The 16,697-nt window shown below is 43.3% G+C and overlaps 1 protein-coding gene across 1 annotated transcript in view; it reads left to right on the top strand.

Moving 5' to 3' along the window:
- The window catches only part of LOC121579252 (CXADR-like membrane protein), a 128,261-nt gene extending 114,594 nt beyond the window's left edge, over positions 1-13,667 (top strand). Inside the window, exons 4-7 of the mRNA XM_041893691.1 lie at positions 4,506-4,673; positions 7,860-7,982; positions 8,106-8,247; positions 10,106-13,667. Of these exons, the coding sequence (XP_041749625.1) occupies positions 4,506-4,673; positions 7,860-7,982; positions 8,106-8,247; positions 10,106-10,460 (788 nt within the window). The 3' untranslated portion in view covers positions 10,461-13,667. The remainder of the gene's footprint in view (positions 1-4,505; positions 4,674-7,859; positions 7,983-8,105; positions 8,248-10,105) is intronic.
- Positions 13,668-16,697: the final 3,030 nt, after the last annotated feature.

The raw sequence follows: 16,697 nt of genomic DNA, 5'->3' as shown, positions 1-16,697 counted from the left end.
AACTGACTTGTTGGAAAGGTGGCATCCTATGACGGTGGATCTTTGGAGGAATACAGTGTCTGTAATGTATGGGTATCTGGGGATATGCGGTTGTTACAATATATCAATCTGGAAGCACATAGAAATGACAGAGACATTGTAAACTTTTTATGCATTTATTAGTGGGAATGAACATGGTTGGTCTCTCATCCACACATTTAAGCACCGTTTAAAATAATATAATTTATGTCCGAAAACTCATCAGTGTTCGGTTGCACATACTGGAGCGGTTAAATGGACATTTCACCACTTTTCAACCTCATATTCATCATCTCCAGCACCACCCCAACATCAAATGTGAAAACAGCGGGTTTCTATGTTTTGTATTAAAATATATAGACGAAAATAAGCGTTTCCAATTAAATCTTCCAGTGGGCATCATGTCGTCCCTTTAAGCCTAGTCTTGTACTAAATTGCCCTTTTAAACTGGACTAATAAAAATTGAATTTCTCAAACATGGTTTAAATGTGTACGCGTGCTTGATCAAGTTTGTTCATAGGGAGATATGTTGTGAAGTTATTGTGAGAGAACCGGTAATTATAGAGTACCAAAAATACAACAGAACCACTGGTTCATGTACATACAGTTCTAGTCTAGAGACTTAACATGCTGGTTGGTCTATCTAGTAGGACATTCTATGACCTCAGACTTGTTAGTGATGCACCAGTCAACTTGGTCATTATTGCTAATTTCATATTGGTAGATTACTTTATACTGCTGTAAGCACTCAGTAATGACAGACATAGAGTAAATACTTAATGAATGTTTTTAATGATAGCAGGGCAAAACACTTGCTAACACTCACATTCTGTTCAACATGACATAATTTACATGGTGAAGAGCAGAAAGCCACTGAAGGTATTACAGTGATTTGAGTAATCATCATACAGCCTGGCGCTGGAAGGGAGACGCATATAGACGACATCTCCTTCCTCTAACTCAAGGACAGCTTCATTAGATGCATACTCCCAATTCCCATCAGCATCAACATTTTCATATGTGACCATTACTCTCTGGTCATTCTTATACAAGTATACACCCATCCATGTATCCATGATACCACAGGCAGTGAATCTAAAGTAGTAGACTCCTTTTACTGGTGCTGTGAAGATACCTGTATGACAAAAAAATCATATTGTATATTCATTCATATGTACAGTATATACAGTATGCTATAATTAAATAATCATCAAATATTTTAAATGGATACACAATGTGGTACCTGTAATGTTATTGTAAGCCTTTCCGATGTTTGTGAAGACTTTGCTGTAGGTCAGAGTAGTATGACTGCTGATTGGTCCTACAGTACCAGTCAGAGCAGTGAAGAACGCTACCTTTGGTCTGTCTTGCCAATAGAAGATTGACATAAAGTGTAGTCAACTTTTGTTCTAAGGGCAAAATAATCTGATAGCTAGCTTGCTCTGATTAGCATGTTGTTTGTAGCTTGCTACATTTGACTCTTTGCTTCAAGTCAGGAGACCAGTTGTATCTTAGAGATATTGTCACATTTATCTGACTATTGTAACACAAAAATGATTTGAAAACGTTACGACTTGTAACTAAAAGTTTTATTTACAAGATTCTCAGTTCAAACCGCCACCATGTTTTCAATAGTTGTGCATCTGTTAAACTCCGCCCATTGACCTTTTAGAAACCAATCAGATATGTTCTGCCCTAAAAACAAAGTTGACTACACTTTGTCAACTTGCCTGTCAATATGGAGAGGAGACACAGTTCATGTATTATTATATAGTATGTCTGTGATAATTATCAAACAAATATCTTGTAATATTGCATATATTTTACTGTATATAATACCAAAGTAGTAATAACATGTTTAGTGTGAGAAAAGTGATTTAGAACCAGTTAAATGTAATCGAAAATGTAATCTACGTAATCCCCAAAAGTAATTATTTATAATGAGAGGGGCATAAACAATAACTAGTAATGCAGCATACTCGAAGAAAGGTTAAAATCTCACCTTTCTGGTAAAAATAGTTATAAATTGCTGAGGTGTAGTCACTTTTGAGGACACAAGCTCAAGTACACAGTACAAATACGATAAAAATATGAAACATTTTGATAATATGTATTTCCTATTCAACAAAACTGTATGAATAAGGCTTGAAATGACATATGCTTTCTAATATAGTATAATCAAATTATAAAACCACTAACTATAAGATTTCACCTTCCTTATAACTGTAAAATACATATTTGTACGTTTAGTTAGAGAAGATCTTCATATTTTCAAAAGGTCTCTCTTGATCAAAACATCTGCCCACATCGCTGTGAACGTCTCAGAGCTCTAGCTTGGCTTCCTGAACTCGTTAGGAACTCGCCTTTCATCTCATATTAATCTTGTCCATCTATGACAAACAGAAAGTGTATTTTGTTAAAAACATTATTTTAGATTGTCTATAAATCGATCTCTGAATGTGCTACAGTGATGAAAATCCAGAGTGGCGTGGTGGTCTAAGGCACTGCATCGCAGTGCTAGCTGTGCCACTAGAGATCCTGGTTCGAATCCAGGCTCTGTTGTAGCCGGCCGCAACCGGGAGACCAATGGGGCGGCGCACAATTGGCCCAGCGTCGTCCAGGGTAGGGGAGGGAATGGCCGACAGGGAGGTAGCTCAGTTGGTAGAGCATGGCGTTTGCAACGCCAGGTTTGTGGGTTCGATTCCCACGGGGGGCCAGTATGAAAAAAACGAAACAAATCTATGCACTAACTGTAAGTCGCTCTGGATAAGAGCGTCTGCTAAATGACGTAAATGTAAAATGAAACCTAAATGTAAGGATTTCAGGCATGTGCTTTGTCAGTGGCTGTGAGATAGGGTTCAGCCAGGAGTTGATGGACAGTCAGAAGAGCGAATTAAATGGTAGGAGGGACATCCCAGCTTCAAGTGGTTTCAGATTTCACATCCTACATCACACAGGATAAAGAAATATACTACTGTGTCCATGGGAACCAGGGCTATCGATCTACGGTGTCCACAGATCGATTTATAAGCCAAAATGTCAGTTGGAACCGGTACCAGAACCACGCAGGTCCCCTAAACAGGGGGCTTTACATCTAAGAGGATTTTATTAAGAAGACATTTTTATTATTATTCATTTAGTCTTGTTTGTAATCGGTTTCTGAAGAGCATAATTGTAACAACATACTAAGTTCTAGGATTTTTATGTTCTCTCCTGCATTATGTCTCTTCAGTTCCAGCACCTCTCTCTCACTGACTGTCACCCTGGCCTCCATTACATTAGTCTTAATTGGATCAACACCACCAAGTCTACTATTAAGATTCGGGATAGCTACAATATCTGCATTCTCTCCCTTCAGCTCCTCCACCTCTTTCTCACCGTTTGTCAGTCTGTTCCAAATAATTGACAGCTCTGCTGCTTGTGCTGTAATTGTATAAACAGAACCAATAATATGAGATATGTTTGGCTTTCTGCTGGTCAATATAACACTATCTCAAAGCTAACATACAGTATTACATTTTACATTTTAGTCATTTAGCAGACGCTCTTATCCAGAGCGACTTACAGTTAGTGAGTGCATACATTTTTTCATACTGGCCCCCCGTGGGAATCAAACTCACAACCCTGGCGTTGCAAGCGCCATGCTCTACCAACTGAGCTACACTGGGCTACATTATGCATTACAACCTGTGTTCTCTCTCTTTAGTTCCTTCACTTGTTTCTCACTGATTGTCAGTCTGGTCTCACTGATTGTCAGTCTGGTCCCCATGGCTAAAATAACATTCAGTCAGTATTATGATATATGACTGAATGTATGTGGTACACTTCATACATAATGGGTATCATTCTAATTGTGCAAGTCTCCCATTGACATCAATGCATGACTTACATGGAAGTCTGAATGGTGTACACAGATCTCAATTTAGAATTCAGCCCATTGTGAAATATAACTCACATATTACCTGTGTTCAACATCTTCAGCTCCTCCACCTGGCTTTTATAGAACGTCAGTTCAGTCTTAGTGATGCTCAGCTCCACTCTCTGTTCCACCATGATGGTTCCCAGGTTGTGCACTATGTCTCTCAGGTGTTTCAGCTCAGTCCAGATGTCAGGTTGGGTGGTGGTCTGTTTGTCTGAAGTTTTGGTCTTCTGGCTCTCATAGTGAACTTCACTCCCCTCCTCCCTCTCTCCCTGAGCCCATGATGCCCCAGACACACACAGCAGCAACACCAGTGGAACTACAGAAGCCCTCATTCTGACAACACTCACACCTTCTAATGTACCTTCTAGTCTTTTTTTATACAGAACATGAACCATTACACAAGATCACTGTTGGTTTATTTTAGGTACAGTTTAATTTAAGTCCAAGGACTCAAGACGAGAACATTTGTGGATAAGATTATTTTAAAGGTATGTTGTGGGAAATATGAACCTGTTATTATCTAACACAAAAATGTCTTTGTCTCTCTCTTTCTCTCTGTCCCCAGTAAAGCCGTCTAAGCCGCGGTGTTGGATGGAGGGCAGGCTGTTGGAGGGTAGTGACGTTAAGATGAGCTGTAAGTCTACAGATGGCTCTGACCCCATAAACTACAAATGGGAGAGGCTGTTGGACAAGGGCAAGTACGTGGGGAAGCTGCCCCCACTGGCCCTCATAGGTAAACCCTTTAGTCCACTGCATGCTCTCTCTGTGTGTGTGGATATATTTCCTGTGCCTTCAAGACATGATGACAAGTCTGTCATAAATCAGATTTGTCATACACTGACTCAAACTCCAACTAAGATTTCCTACTTGAGAAAAACAAACAAATTGAGCAATTTCCAGATCCCCTTTAAGGGCTGGAAATTGCATACTGTACGTAATTAAAGTGTGTGTCAGAATGCCAGGCCAATTTCAATGCAAAGCTACCATCTCCAGTATCCTTATTTGACCTTGTTCACATGTCCAGTTAGTGTTAGTGACAAGTGTTGGTAGAGTCATTTCTCCCATGCAGACTCGGCCAAGTTCTTAGTAAATAACACTCCCTTATCTACATGTACCTACCTGTTCTGGGAAACTGGCCAGTCACATCTGTTACAGCAAAGGACTGAGTTTACCAATCCCAAATCAAACACCAGCCCGACGCCCTATGTATTTGTGTACTGTAGATTTACTAGGATTGAGTAGTTTAGGTAATATAGTGAAAACTCCCCCTAGTGTATCAGAGGGGAAGGTAGAACTAATGTTACATTGCAGATGCTTATTGAATCCAATCAGATCTACAAAAAGTGCCTAAAGTGTAGGGGCTAGAGGTTGATTTGGGATTGGGCAAATGACTGGTCCAAAAAGCAGTCTATAACAGGGAACAGTACTACTCATTTTTTACATTTACAATTTTTTAGTCATTTAGCAGACGCTACTATCAAGCGTGACTTACAGTAGTGAGTGCATACGATTTTCATACTGGTCCCCCATGGGAATACGAACCCACAACCCTGGCGTTGCAAGCACCATGCTCTACCAACTGAGTCACACATCCAAAGAAACAATATGAAAGTGACCTTGCAGTAACATATAAAAGAGACACCATGGTTTCGATCATGGTTTGGTCACTCTGAATTAGTTTAACTTTATTTCCATTGTTAGCTATCACCATTTTTCTTAAAATATCAAATTTTATGTATTCGATGAATGTTCAAAGTTCAAACACTCCACATAACCATCACCTGCAATAGTGTTTCTGGATTTGATAGTTGAAAAAAAACTTTAAATTGCATCACAATCACTGTACCGCACTATATCCTGGACTTCCTGACTGACCTCCCACAGGCGGTGAGGGTAGGCAACAACACTTACGCCACGCTGACCATCAACATGGGGCCCCCTCAGGGGTGTGTGCTTAGTCCCCTCCTGTACTCCCTGTTCACCCACGACTCCAACACCCTCATTACGTTTTCTGATGACACAACAGTGGTAGAACTGATCACAGACGACGATGAGACAGCCTATAGGGAGGAGGTCAGAGACCTGGCAGTGTGATGCCAGGACAACAACCTTTCCCTCCACGCCAGCAAGATAAGGGAGCTGATCGTGGACTACAGGAAACGGAGGGGCGAGCACGCCCCCATCCACAACAATGGGGCTGTAGTGGAGTGGGTCGAGAGCTACAAGTTCCTCTGTGTCCACATCACTAAGGAATTAACATGGTCCACACACACCCACAGAGTTGTGAAGAGGGCACCTCAGCGCCTCTTCCCCCTCAGGAGATTTGGTATGGGCCCTCAGATCCTCAAAAGGTTTTACAGCTGCACCATTGAGAGCATCTTGACTGGCTGCATCACCGCTTGGTATGGTAACTGCAAGGCACCCGACCGCAAGGCGCTACAGAGGGTGGGGAGTACAGGGCCGAGCTCCCTGCCATCCAGGACATCTACACCAGGCGGTGTCAAACAATTGTCAAAGACTCCAGTCACCCAAATCATAGACTGTTCTCGTTGCTACTGCACGGCAAGCGATACCAGTGCACCAAGTCTGGAACCAACAGGACCCTGAACAGCTTCTACCCCCAAGCCATAAGACTGCTAAACAAGACTGCTAAATAACTATTCAAATGGCTACCCAGACTACCCACATTTACCCTTTTTTGCACCAACTCTCTTGCACTGACACTACTACCCACACACTCACGCATACTTACACCGACATCCCAACACACACATACAATACATACGCCCACACACACATAACACACACACACGTATACTGACACCACACACACACTCACACGCTGCTACTACTGTCTATTATCTATCCTGTTGTTTAGCCACTTTACCCCTACATTTTACTTTTTTTTTAACATTTTAGTCATTTAGCAGACGCTCTTATCCAGAGCGAATTACAGTTAGTGAGTGCATACATTTTTCATACCCCTACCAATATGTACTGTACATAGCTACCTTAGTTACCTCGTACCCCTGCACATCGACCCGGTACTGGTGCTCCCTGTATATAGCCATGTTATTTTTACTCGATATTCACTGTGTATTTATTCCTCATGTCACTATTTCTATTTCTTATCTTAACTCTTCATTGTTGGAAAGGAGCCCGTAAGTAAGCATTTCACTGTTAGGACTCTATTCAATCAGATCTGCTTTAGCCGACATCCGCATAGCGGTTCTTTTGGCGGTTTCGGAGGTGGAACTGTGTTAGAGTTGTCAAATCCACAAGCGGCTCCTGGCATTATACCTAAAGCGGACATTACCATTGGCTGCACGGAGTCACATTAACAGAAATTCCATGCAGCCTTGTTTACAAGTTCTAACATTGGAATGTGAGATGTAATCTACACCTCCATTATGATGATAAAAATCCTCATTAATTTGTTTAATGATTTTTCAATTTGAGGTGTAATTATTTCTATACACCCTACACTTTCTCGTTCTGAACTTCTAACGTGAGTGGGGCGGGTGTGGCTTCGTGACAATGATCACAAGAGCAGCTGCTCACCGATTTGACAGCTCCAACACAGTTCCACCTCCAACACCACCAAAACACTCGCTACAGTATGTGGCTGTCTGCTATCGCCGGTTAACGCTTGATCTGATTGAATGTATGTAGTTTGATAAAAAAATGTATGTAGTTCTGTCCTTTAGCTGTTCTTGTCTATTAATGTTCTGTATTATGTAATGTTTCATGTTTTGTGTGGACCCAAGGAAGAGTAGCTGCTGCTTTTGCAACAGCTAATGGGGATCCTAATAAAATACCAAAAAATACAATATCTCAGCCTTAGTCTACACCTGTTGTTTATGAAGCATGTGACAAATAAAATTGGATTGGATTTGACCTTGTCCTGTTCTCGTGTAAGATTTGAAGAACTCCGAGATAGTGACACTGAGGAACCTGACCAAGGACAGTGCTGGGGTGTATAAATGTACCGCCAGCAACGATGTGGGAGAGGAGAGCTGCACCGTAGAGGTCAAAGTGCACTGTGAGTAGCCCAGGCTATAACCAACACCTACATACACACTGTCTCATATTATAACTCCATTAATGTTACCAAAGATGATCTGTAGGACAGTAATAGCTATCACTTTCTTTGTGTACATTTCAGATGTGCGGGGCATGGGTGTGGTGGCGGGCGCCGTGGTGGGCGTGTCCTTCGGCGTCCTCCTCATCATTCTCATCATTTGGCTGGTGTTCCGCAAGAAGGAGAAGAAGAAATACGAGGAGGAGGAGACCCCTAACGAGATCAGGTACACACACATGCACACGCATATAAGCATACACACACAATCGCATACACACGCGCATCACTCACACATACATACTTTCGCACACAATCATGCTCAAACACACACATTTAGGATAGTTAAGTTAATTTGCAGATAGTCAAAAACACAGAACATATTGAATCAGAAATAACAAAAAGTAAATACATAAACAGATGGGGTGGGAACAAACCTCACCTAGTTGGTACAAAAAAGGACTTGACTTCACTCTCAGTCCACCTACACAAGTGTTAATACCACCACCACTTAAACCAGCCTGTGTAGCATCCTCTCTCCAGCCTGTGTAGCATCCTCTCTCCAGCCTGTGTAGCATCCTCTCTCCAGCCTGTGTAGCATCCTCTCTCCAGCCTGTGTAGCATCCTCTCTCCAGCCTGTGTAGCATCCTCTCTCCAGCCTGTGTAGCATCCTCTCTCCAGCCTGTGTAGCATCCTCTCTCCAGCCTGTGTAGCATCCTCTCTCCAGCCTGTGTAGCATCCTCTCTCCAGCCTGTGTAGCATCCTCTCTCCAGCCTGTGTAGCATCCTCTCTCCAGCCTGTGTAGCATCCTCTCTCCAGCCTGTGTAGCATCCTCTCTCCAGCCTGTGTAGCATCCCCCTCCAGGTACTGTAGCTCCAATACAGCTACACCATCCCTTACCTCTCAGAGCAGGATCCTCTCTCCAGCCTGTGTATACCATCACCTTTCCTCCCCATCCCTCAGAGCAGGTTTCTTACCTCTTATAGCAGGTTCCCAACCCTTAGAGCAGGTTCATTACCTCTCAGAGCAGGTTCCTTACCTCTCCGAGCAGGTTCCTTACCTCTCCGAACAGGTCCCTTACCTCTCCGAACAGGTCCCTTACATCTCAAGGCAGGTTCCTCACCTCTCAGAGCAGGTTCCTCACCTCTCAGAGCAGGTTCCTCAAGTCTCAGAGCAGGTTCCTCAACTCTCAGAGCAGGTTCCTCATCTCTTATAGCAGGTTCCTTACCTCTCAGAGCAGGTTCCTCACCTCTCAGAGCAGGATCCTCTCTCCAGCCTGTGTATACACTCCCCTTTCCTCCCCATCCCTCAGAGCAGGTTCCTTCCCCATCTCTCAGAGCAGGTTCCTCCCCATCCCTCAGAGCAGGTTCCTTCCCCATCTCTCAGAGCAGGTTCCTCCCCATCCCTCAGAGCAGGTTCCTCCCCATCCCTCAGAGCAGGTTCCTCCCCATCCCTCAGAGCAGGTTCCCAGTGTCCTAAATTATGTCTGATAATGCTGCTTGCTGGCAGTGTCAGGCTGAATTCTGCAGGCACAGGGGGATGGCTAAGCACCAATAATGGAGTGGCACGGCAAGGTCGAGAGCCACGGAGCAGACAGTCACTTCTGTCCTGTTTACATATGGAGCATTAGCAGCGACACATGCACACATACTCGTACACACATACACACACAGTCTGAGGTCAAACTGATGTTTAATTAGAGAAGGTGAGGGGTTGCTAATGACGTAGTGACAATTAAGCATGTGTCGGTGAGGTGCTGTCCTAACCTGACCTAACTAGGGTTCATTGTAAGAAGGGGATACAAGTTATTAAGTCATTCAGAGTACCATGTATTTGGCCAGCTACTGCTGTTACTGCAAAGAATACATATCGGTTTTATATGAAGACGTAAAAGTTCATAATGTTCTATGGATGCAGACATAGTGTTGTGCGTTATAATGCGATATGCATTTAAACCATTATAGATGTTCTTATAATGCACTCACTGTGCATTATGTGGAAGGTTGTCATTTAATTAATATTATCTTGTTTCATTGAGTGACATCCTTCGAAGTTCTGAGCCACACATGTCTTTGTCTCTGTCTTAGGGAGGACGCGGAGGCTCCCAAGGCCAAACTGGTGAAGCCCAATTCTCTCTCCTCGTCCCGCTCTGGAAGCTCCCGCTCAGGCACCTCCTCCACCCAGTCCATGGTCCACACCACTGCCCCCCGGGGGCCCCGCGCCCGCCTGCCTGACGTGGCCGCCCTCAATGAAAACGGCCAGCCCACCAGCTTCCCCCAACAGCCCCCTGCCTACACACAGGTGGTCCCCAAGACCCCTGAGCCCCGCACAGCCCCGGCCAAGCCCAGCCCTCCCCCCAAACTGAGCCCCGGGAACCTGGCCCGCATGGGGGCAACGCCAGTCATGATCCCTGCCCAGACCAAGGCATTCCAGACTGTTTAGGAGGGAGGGAGGGAGGGGAGGGAGTAGTGGAGGGAGTAGACGCAGACAGACACAAGAAGCCACAGTACACAGCTGATAGCAACCCCCAGCCTGCCCCCAGAAACCCTGTGAAAACCAGCCATACCATCGCCAACTAAAAGTATAATTGAGTGCACTCTTACGAAGGGAAGATTTTCATAAGAGGTTTTGTACCCTCTCCTGTACAAACAATACAGAGCGAAATCTCTTGTTCGCATGATATCCCTTGACAACAGAACTTTCATTGTGTTTTTGCCTGATTTTGCTGACGAGGTCAGTGATGTGTATCATCCTCTGAGGTGGAAGAAGGGGAGGACCCTGAGTAGAGTTGAGGTATTTTAAAAACCGAAGTGACAGAGCCATGAAAGAGGAACGGGCTATGGACGAAGGGAGGGAGGGAGTGAGAGCAAACAGAGGGCTGGAAAATAACAAACAAAGGAGATACACAGGCATAGCTCTCCAGAGATCAGGCCAGGGTGTCTGGCTGTCTCACGACACCTGATACCTGCTACCAACCAGCTCAAACCAGATGGCAGACAAAAAATAATAAGACAGGAAAAGTAAACCGCTCTCCAAACGCCTGCATTCCCAGGCTTGCCTGAGCACCACACTCACACACTCCGCCACACAGAGCCAATCAACATCTCGCAGGCTGCTTTGCTGGCATCACACACCTCCATGTATTCTCCTCCGGGATTCCCGCCAAGGCCAGCAGGCATGGTGATTGGTTTAGTAAGGAGGGGGGGGGGGCACCGATTGATCTGTCGATCGATCGACACGAATGAGAGTGGATGAAAGTTTGCTGCTCATGCAAGAGGGATGTTTGTCTGTGATTGTACAAAAATGGTCTAGCTTAAGTAATAGACACCACTTAGACACGTCACTTGTCACCCTATCCACCTGCACATGGGTCACTCGCAGCAACATGGACATATCGATATTGATTTCCCTTGCTTCCATGTTTCCTGTGCATCCAGCACTATACACTCAACAAGTCTGGACATATGTAACGTTATCTTCCCATGTTCATGGTCTGCGTCAATTAAGCCCATAGGAAGATATGACTTTGTGGTCATCATAGGGGATTATTAATGGCTGTGATATGTATTGCTGTCTAATATTTTACGTTTGCTTTTTTTCTATTTAATTTATTTCAGATTCCTTCAGAATGTTTAAGGATTGTTATTAAAGGGGTGAACATAAGCCCTATCGATAAAGTGCCACTGTTGATGTTTGTTGAAGATTGTTAATGGCATTTCTGTTTTTGTTTGTGTTGTGTTAATAGCATTTCCATTAATCCAAATTAATGAACTAACTTATGAATGTGTTGCTATACCGTGCAGTATATAAAGGGCTGGATTCAATCCCTATCGCAGAAGTAACGCGGAAGATCCGCGTTATAGCTTGATTTCAATTTAAAGGCAATGTTCCCGTGTTCGCGGGAGTGATTTAGCTTTGAGTGATTTTGTTTAACCATGTAGTCATACTAGTTTCAGTCCAACTCAAATCATTCCATCAAAGTCTCTTCATGGTGGCCAAACAGAATTTAAACAACACTCAAACTCAGTCAAATATCCTGCCTGAAAGTGTTGGATTATGCCCTACCTTTCTCTCTGACTTAAATGTCAACTTTTGCCTGAGCTCTCATCTGATCCAAAGGCGTGACTTCTGCCTAGCGATAGTCTTCTCTGGCTCTACGCAGTAGCACATTGGTCATTCAGTGTTATGACAGCTTCCTCCCAAAGAGACACCCCTGTTATTTTGGCTCACTCACAATGTAATGGATGAGATGTCAGGAGGTATTTGGAGTGACTGATGCTGTGTTGCCCTCCAGGAGAACCCAGCACACTCATCTTAGATCACCCAGGAGGGAGTGCTCTTCTCGTCCAGCGGTGCAGATAGCATAAGAGCGCACTCGCACTCTGGCCTCCGAAATGGTTCAAACCAGGACGGGGGAGTCTATACTTCTTGAAAAAGGTTCATTAACCTATATTTTCATTCATGCCTGGTTGAAATCACCCAGATTAATTTGTATCAATAATTGTAGTTTTTTAAAGTCACGCCAGTTGTGACGATGAGATTATCTCATGAATCGTGGGCAGTTCAAAGAGCGAAAAGAAAGCAGCAATTTTGTCTCGGTGACTCTCTTGAGTACTTCTAGCTTGCCCACTGCTGGTTGAAAAGCTCCTTTAAACCAGGAGACGGATGAGTGGCGAGATAAGAGGACGACACCTGAGGGAGAGCGCCTGATTACCCACCACAACCCCCTTTGAATTTCCCATTATACCCCTGAAAGCCAATACAGGGAGGCCGATGATTGAATGTGGCTCTTACGGCCGTTTGATGGGGTAGGATACGCACCGGTATTGATTTTCCAGTTATCTGAGTAGCTCTGTGAATTCCCCTGGTGGAGCGCTCAGTGTCCTGAATCATTAGGGTTTCCACAATTTTTGGAATGTCTTGCTTGGCAGACAGGAGGAATGGGAATGCTCCAAACCATGCTGGGGATTGGAATAACGTGAACCACAGGCGTTACGTTGCCCTTTCACCATGTATCGACTCCAAAAGGACATTACCATAGGTTAGCTAGTACAAAACTTGCATCTTGATGTCATTCAATAGTCTGTCTACTCTAAAGATCTCCACTATGGTTTGAGTGATGGGACCTTTGATATTATACATACAGTGTAATGTTCAAGGGAGAAACAATCCACCCAAAGCTGAAAAATGATGGATATGCATGTCACAGATACTTAACAAGAGAAAGAACAAAACAGTATTTTTGCCTCAATGCTTATATAAATATATAAATGATAATCTTGTACAGAAAAATGTTACAGTTAAAACAAATGCTATGACTGTAAAAAAGGAACGTTTTATATATTGTTTTGTTCTTTTTGAGTTTACTCCTTTGGGTTAAGTATTCAATCATAAGTACCTTGCACTTTCTTATACTGTGCTTTCTGTGTCCCGCTTGCGTTAAGACCTTTTCACACCAACACCGTTACAGGGGAAAAAAATTTTCTCTCACTCGATTTTCTTTGATTGAGAACATCATGCAGTTACTTTGAGTTGTTGTAAACCAAAAAGGCAATGTACATACCTCCTTCTCGAGTGAAAAATGTATATTTGTACAATATCTGAATAAGTACTGTTTTGGTTTGTAATAAAGCATTTGATGAATAGCCACTTGGTATGATTGTTCTCTACTTCAGACATGCCGACACGTGTAGGGACGGTTTCCTGGACACATAAAGTGCATTCGGAAGTACTCAAACCCCTTGACTTTTTCCACATTCTGTTACGTTACAGCCTTATTCTAAAATGGATTAAATGATTTTTTACCCCTTCATCAATCTAAACACAATACCCTATAATGACGAAGCGAAAGTAGGTTTTTATAATTTTTTGCAAATGTATTTAAAAAAAAAAACAGATACCTTATTTACATAAGTATTCAGACTCTTTTTTTCCTTTTCTTTTTCTCGCAAATATATATATGCATATATATATATATATATATATATATATATATACACATATAGACATATATACATACATACACACATACATATACATATATACATATACACACACACATACATACATACACATACATACACACATACATACATACACATACACATCCTTTTTAGAAATATATTTCCCTTTATTATCTTCCAACCCCACCACCCCTTCCCTAATTGGAGTAAACTAGTGAACAACAACGCTTAGGCCTCTACTTCCAGCTTATACACACTATATACAATTTTACAATAATAATTTTGTTTGTTTTTACTCCTGAACTTCCTCTACCCTCAACCTCTCCGATCATTTTCATGATGTCCATCCGGTTTGCTTCTAAATGCCATACCATATTCAGTATTCAGACTCTTTGCTATGAGACTCGAAATTGAGTTCAGGTGCATCCTTTTTCCATTGATCATCTTTGAGATGTTTCTACAACTTGATTGGAGTCCACCTGTGGTAAATTCAATTGATTGGACATGATTTGGAAAGGCACACACCTGTCTATATAAGGTCCCACAGTTGACAGTGCATGTCAGAGCAAAAACCAAGCCATGAGGTTGAAGGAATTGTCCGTAAAGCTCCGAGACAGGATTGTGTCGAGGCACAGATCTGGGGAAGGGTACCAACATTTCTGCAGCATTGAAGGTCCCCAAGAATACAGTGGCCTCCATCATTCTTAAATGGTTTGGAACCACCAAGACTCTTCCTAGAGCTGGCCGCCCAGCCAAACTGAGAAATCTGGGGAGAAGGGCCTTGGTCAGGGAGGTGACCAAGAACCCGATGGTCACTCTGTCAGAGCTCCAGAGTTCCTCTGTGGAGATGGGAGAACCTTCCAGAAGGACAACCATCTCTGCAGCACTCCACCAATCAGGCCTTTATGGTGGAGTGGCCAGACAGAAGCCACTCCTCAGTCAAAGGCACATGACAGCCCGCTTGGAGTTTGCCAAAAGGCGCCGAAAGGACTCTCAGACCATGAGAAACAAGATTCTGTGGTCTGATGAAACCAAGATTGAACTCTTTGGCCTGAATGCCAAGTGTCACGTCTGAAGGAAACCTGACACCATCCCTACGGTGATGCATGGTGGTGGCAGCATCATGCTGTGGTGATGTTTTTCAGCGGCAGGGACTGGGAGACTAGTCAGGATCGAGGGAAAGATGAACAGAGCAAAGTACAGAGAGATCCTTGATGAAAACCTGCTCCAGAACACTCAGGACATCAGACTGGGGCAAAGGTTCACCTTCCAACAGGACAACGACCCTAAGCACACAGCCAAGACAACGCAGGAGTGGCTTCGGGACAAGTCTCTGAATGTCCTTGAGTGGCCCAGCCAGAGCCCGGACCCGATCGAACATTTCTGGAGAGACCTGAAAATAGCTGTGCAGCAACGCTCCCCATCCAACCTGACAGAGCTTGAGAGGATCTGCAGAATAGAATGTTAGAAACTTCCCAAATACAGGTGTGCCAAGCATGTAGCGTCATACCCAAGAAGACTCAAGGCTGTAACCGCTGCCAAAGGTGCTTCAACAAAGTACTGAGTAAAGGGTCTGAAAACTTATGTAAATGTCATATTTCTGTTCTTTTTTATTATTTTTTTAGCAAACATTTCTCAAAACCTGTAATTGCTTTGTCATTATGGGGCATTGTGTGTAGATTGATGAGGGGGGGAAAACGATGTAATCAATTTTAGAATAAGGCTGTAACGTAACAAAATGTGGAGAAAGTCAAGGGGTCTGAATACTTTCCGAATGCAATGTATTAAGCCATTTTGATTGAGATTTTCTAATGTGCATGCTATTTAGTCTAGGAATGAATCTGTGTCTGGGAAACTGGCCCGTAAAGTATAGAAATACACATACTAGTGTCTGGAGTTGGTCTAGTCTAGTGTTTAAGTCCCCTGCCTCCTGTACATGTATGGCCCCCCCTGCCTGCGCAGGATGTGATCCTGGCCCGACTGGCCTTTTCACCTCTGTCTCCCTTCTATTCAAGCCTGTCACTGTCCAAAAGCCAATAAAACCCTACAAATAAATATTTTAAAAAAGAATAAATAGACAAGTTCCCATTGACATCTCAGATCATTCTCAACTTTGACCCCTGGGGTTTCTCATACACAGACCATACCCACAGGTCTAATCAGAATACAGACTATTCCATCTCAAATTTGGTGGGGCAGTGAAGGGCATATTGTAGACGGCTGGCCATAAGGTTGCTGTGTGAAACACCAGATGGGGTCTGCGTGCTGTTTTGTCCTTGAGTGTGGCTCTTCCACGGAATGAGCTCGCAAGCAATGTCCATCTGTATAATGTCCCTCCAGATTAGGGTGTCTATAAGCAAAGTCTTAAATAACCATTACAATCATGGAAACTGCTGGACAGTGAGACAGCTGACCTTCTAATTGATACTTGATCAAGTGAGGATATTCAAATTGCTGCGACAACCAACCACTGTCCTCAACATTTCCCTCCACCATCTGTTTTTCATTGGCTATGACATTGTAGGCTACATATTCAGTAACATTCTCTGGCCAACTAGGGGTCTCATTTAAACATTTGAGGTGCAATGATGCACTCTAGTGGTAAAATATAGCCAGTACATTACATCAGGGCGACATTGTTCTAAAACAGTGGTCACCAACCGGTCGATCTCAAAGACATTTGTAGTCGATCGCCAAACATTTCTGTAAAAAACAA

This window comes from Coregonus clupeaformis, chromosome 13 (genome assembly GCF_020615455.1).
Source record: "Coregonus clupeaformis isolate EN_2021a chromosome 13, ASM2061545v1, whole genome shotgun sequence".
Taxonomy (NCBI): Eukaryota; Metazoa; Chordata; class Actinopteri; order Salmoniformes; family Salmonidae; genus Coregonus; species Coregonus clupeaformis.
Note: the sequence above shows the minus strand (reverse complement) of the source record. Positions and strands in the feature narration are given on the sequence as shown.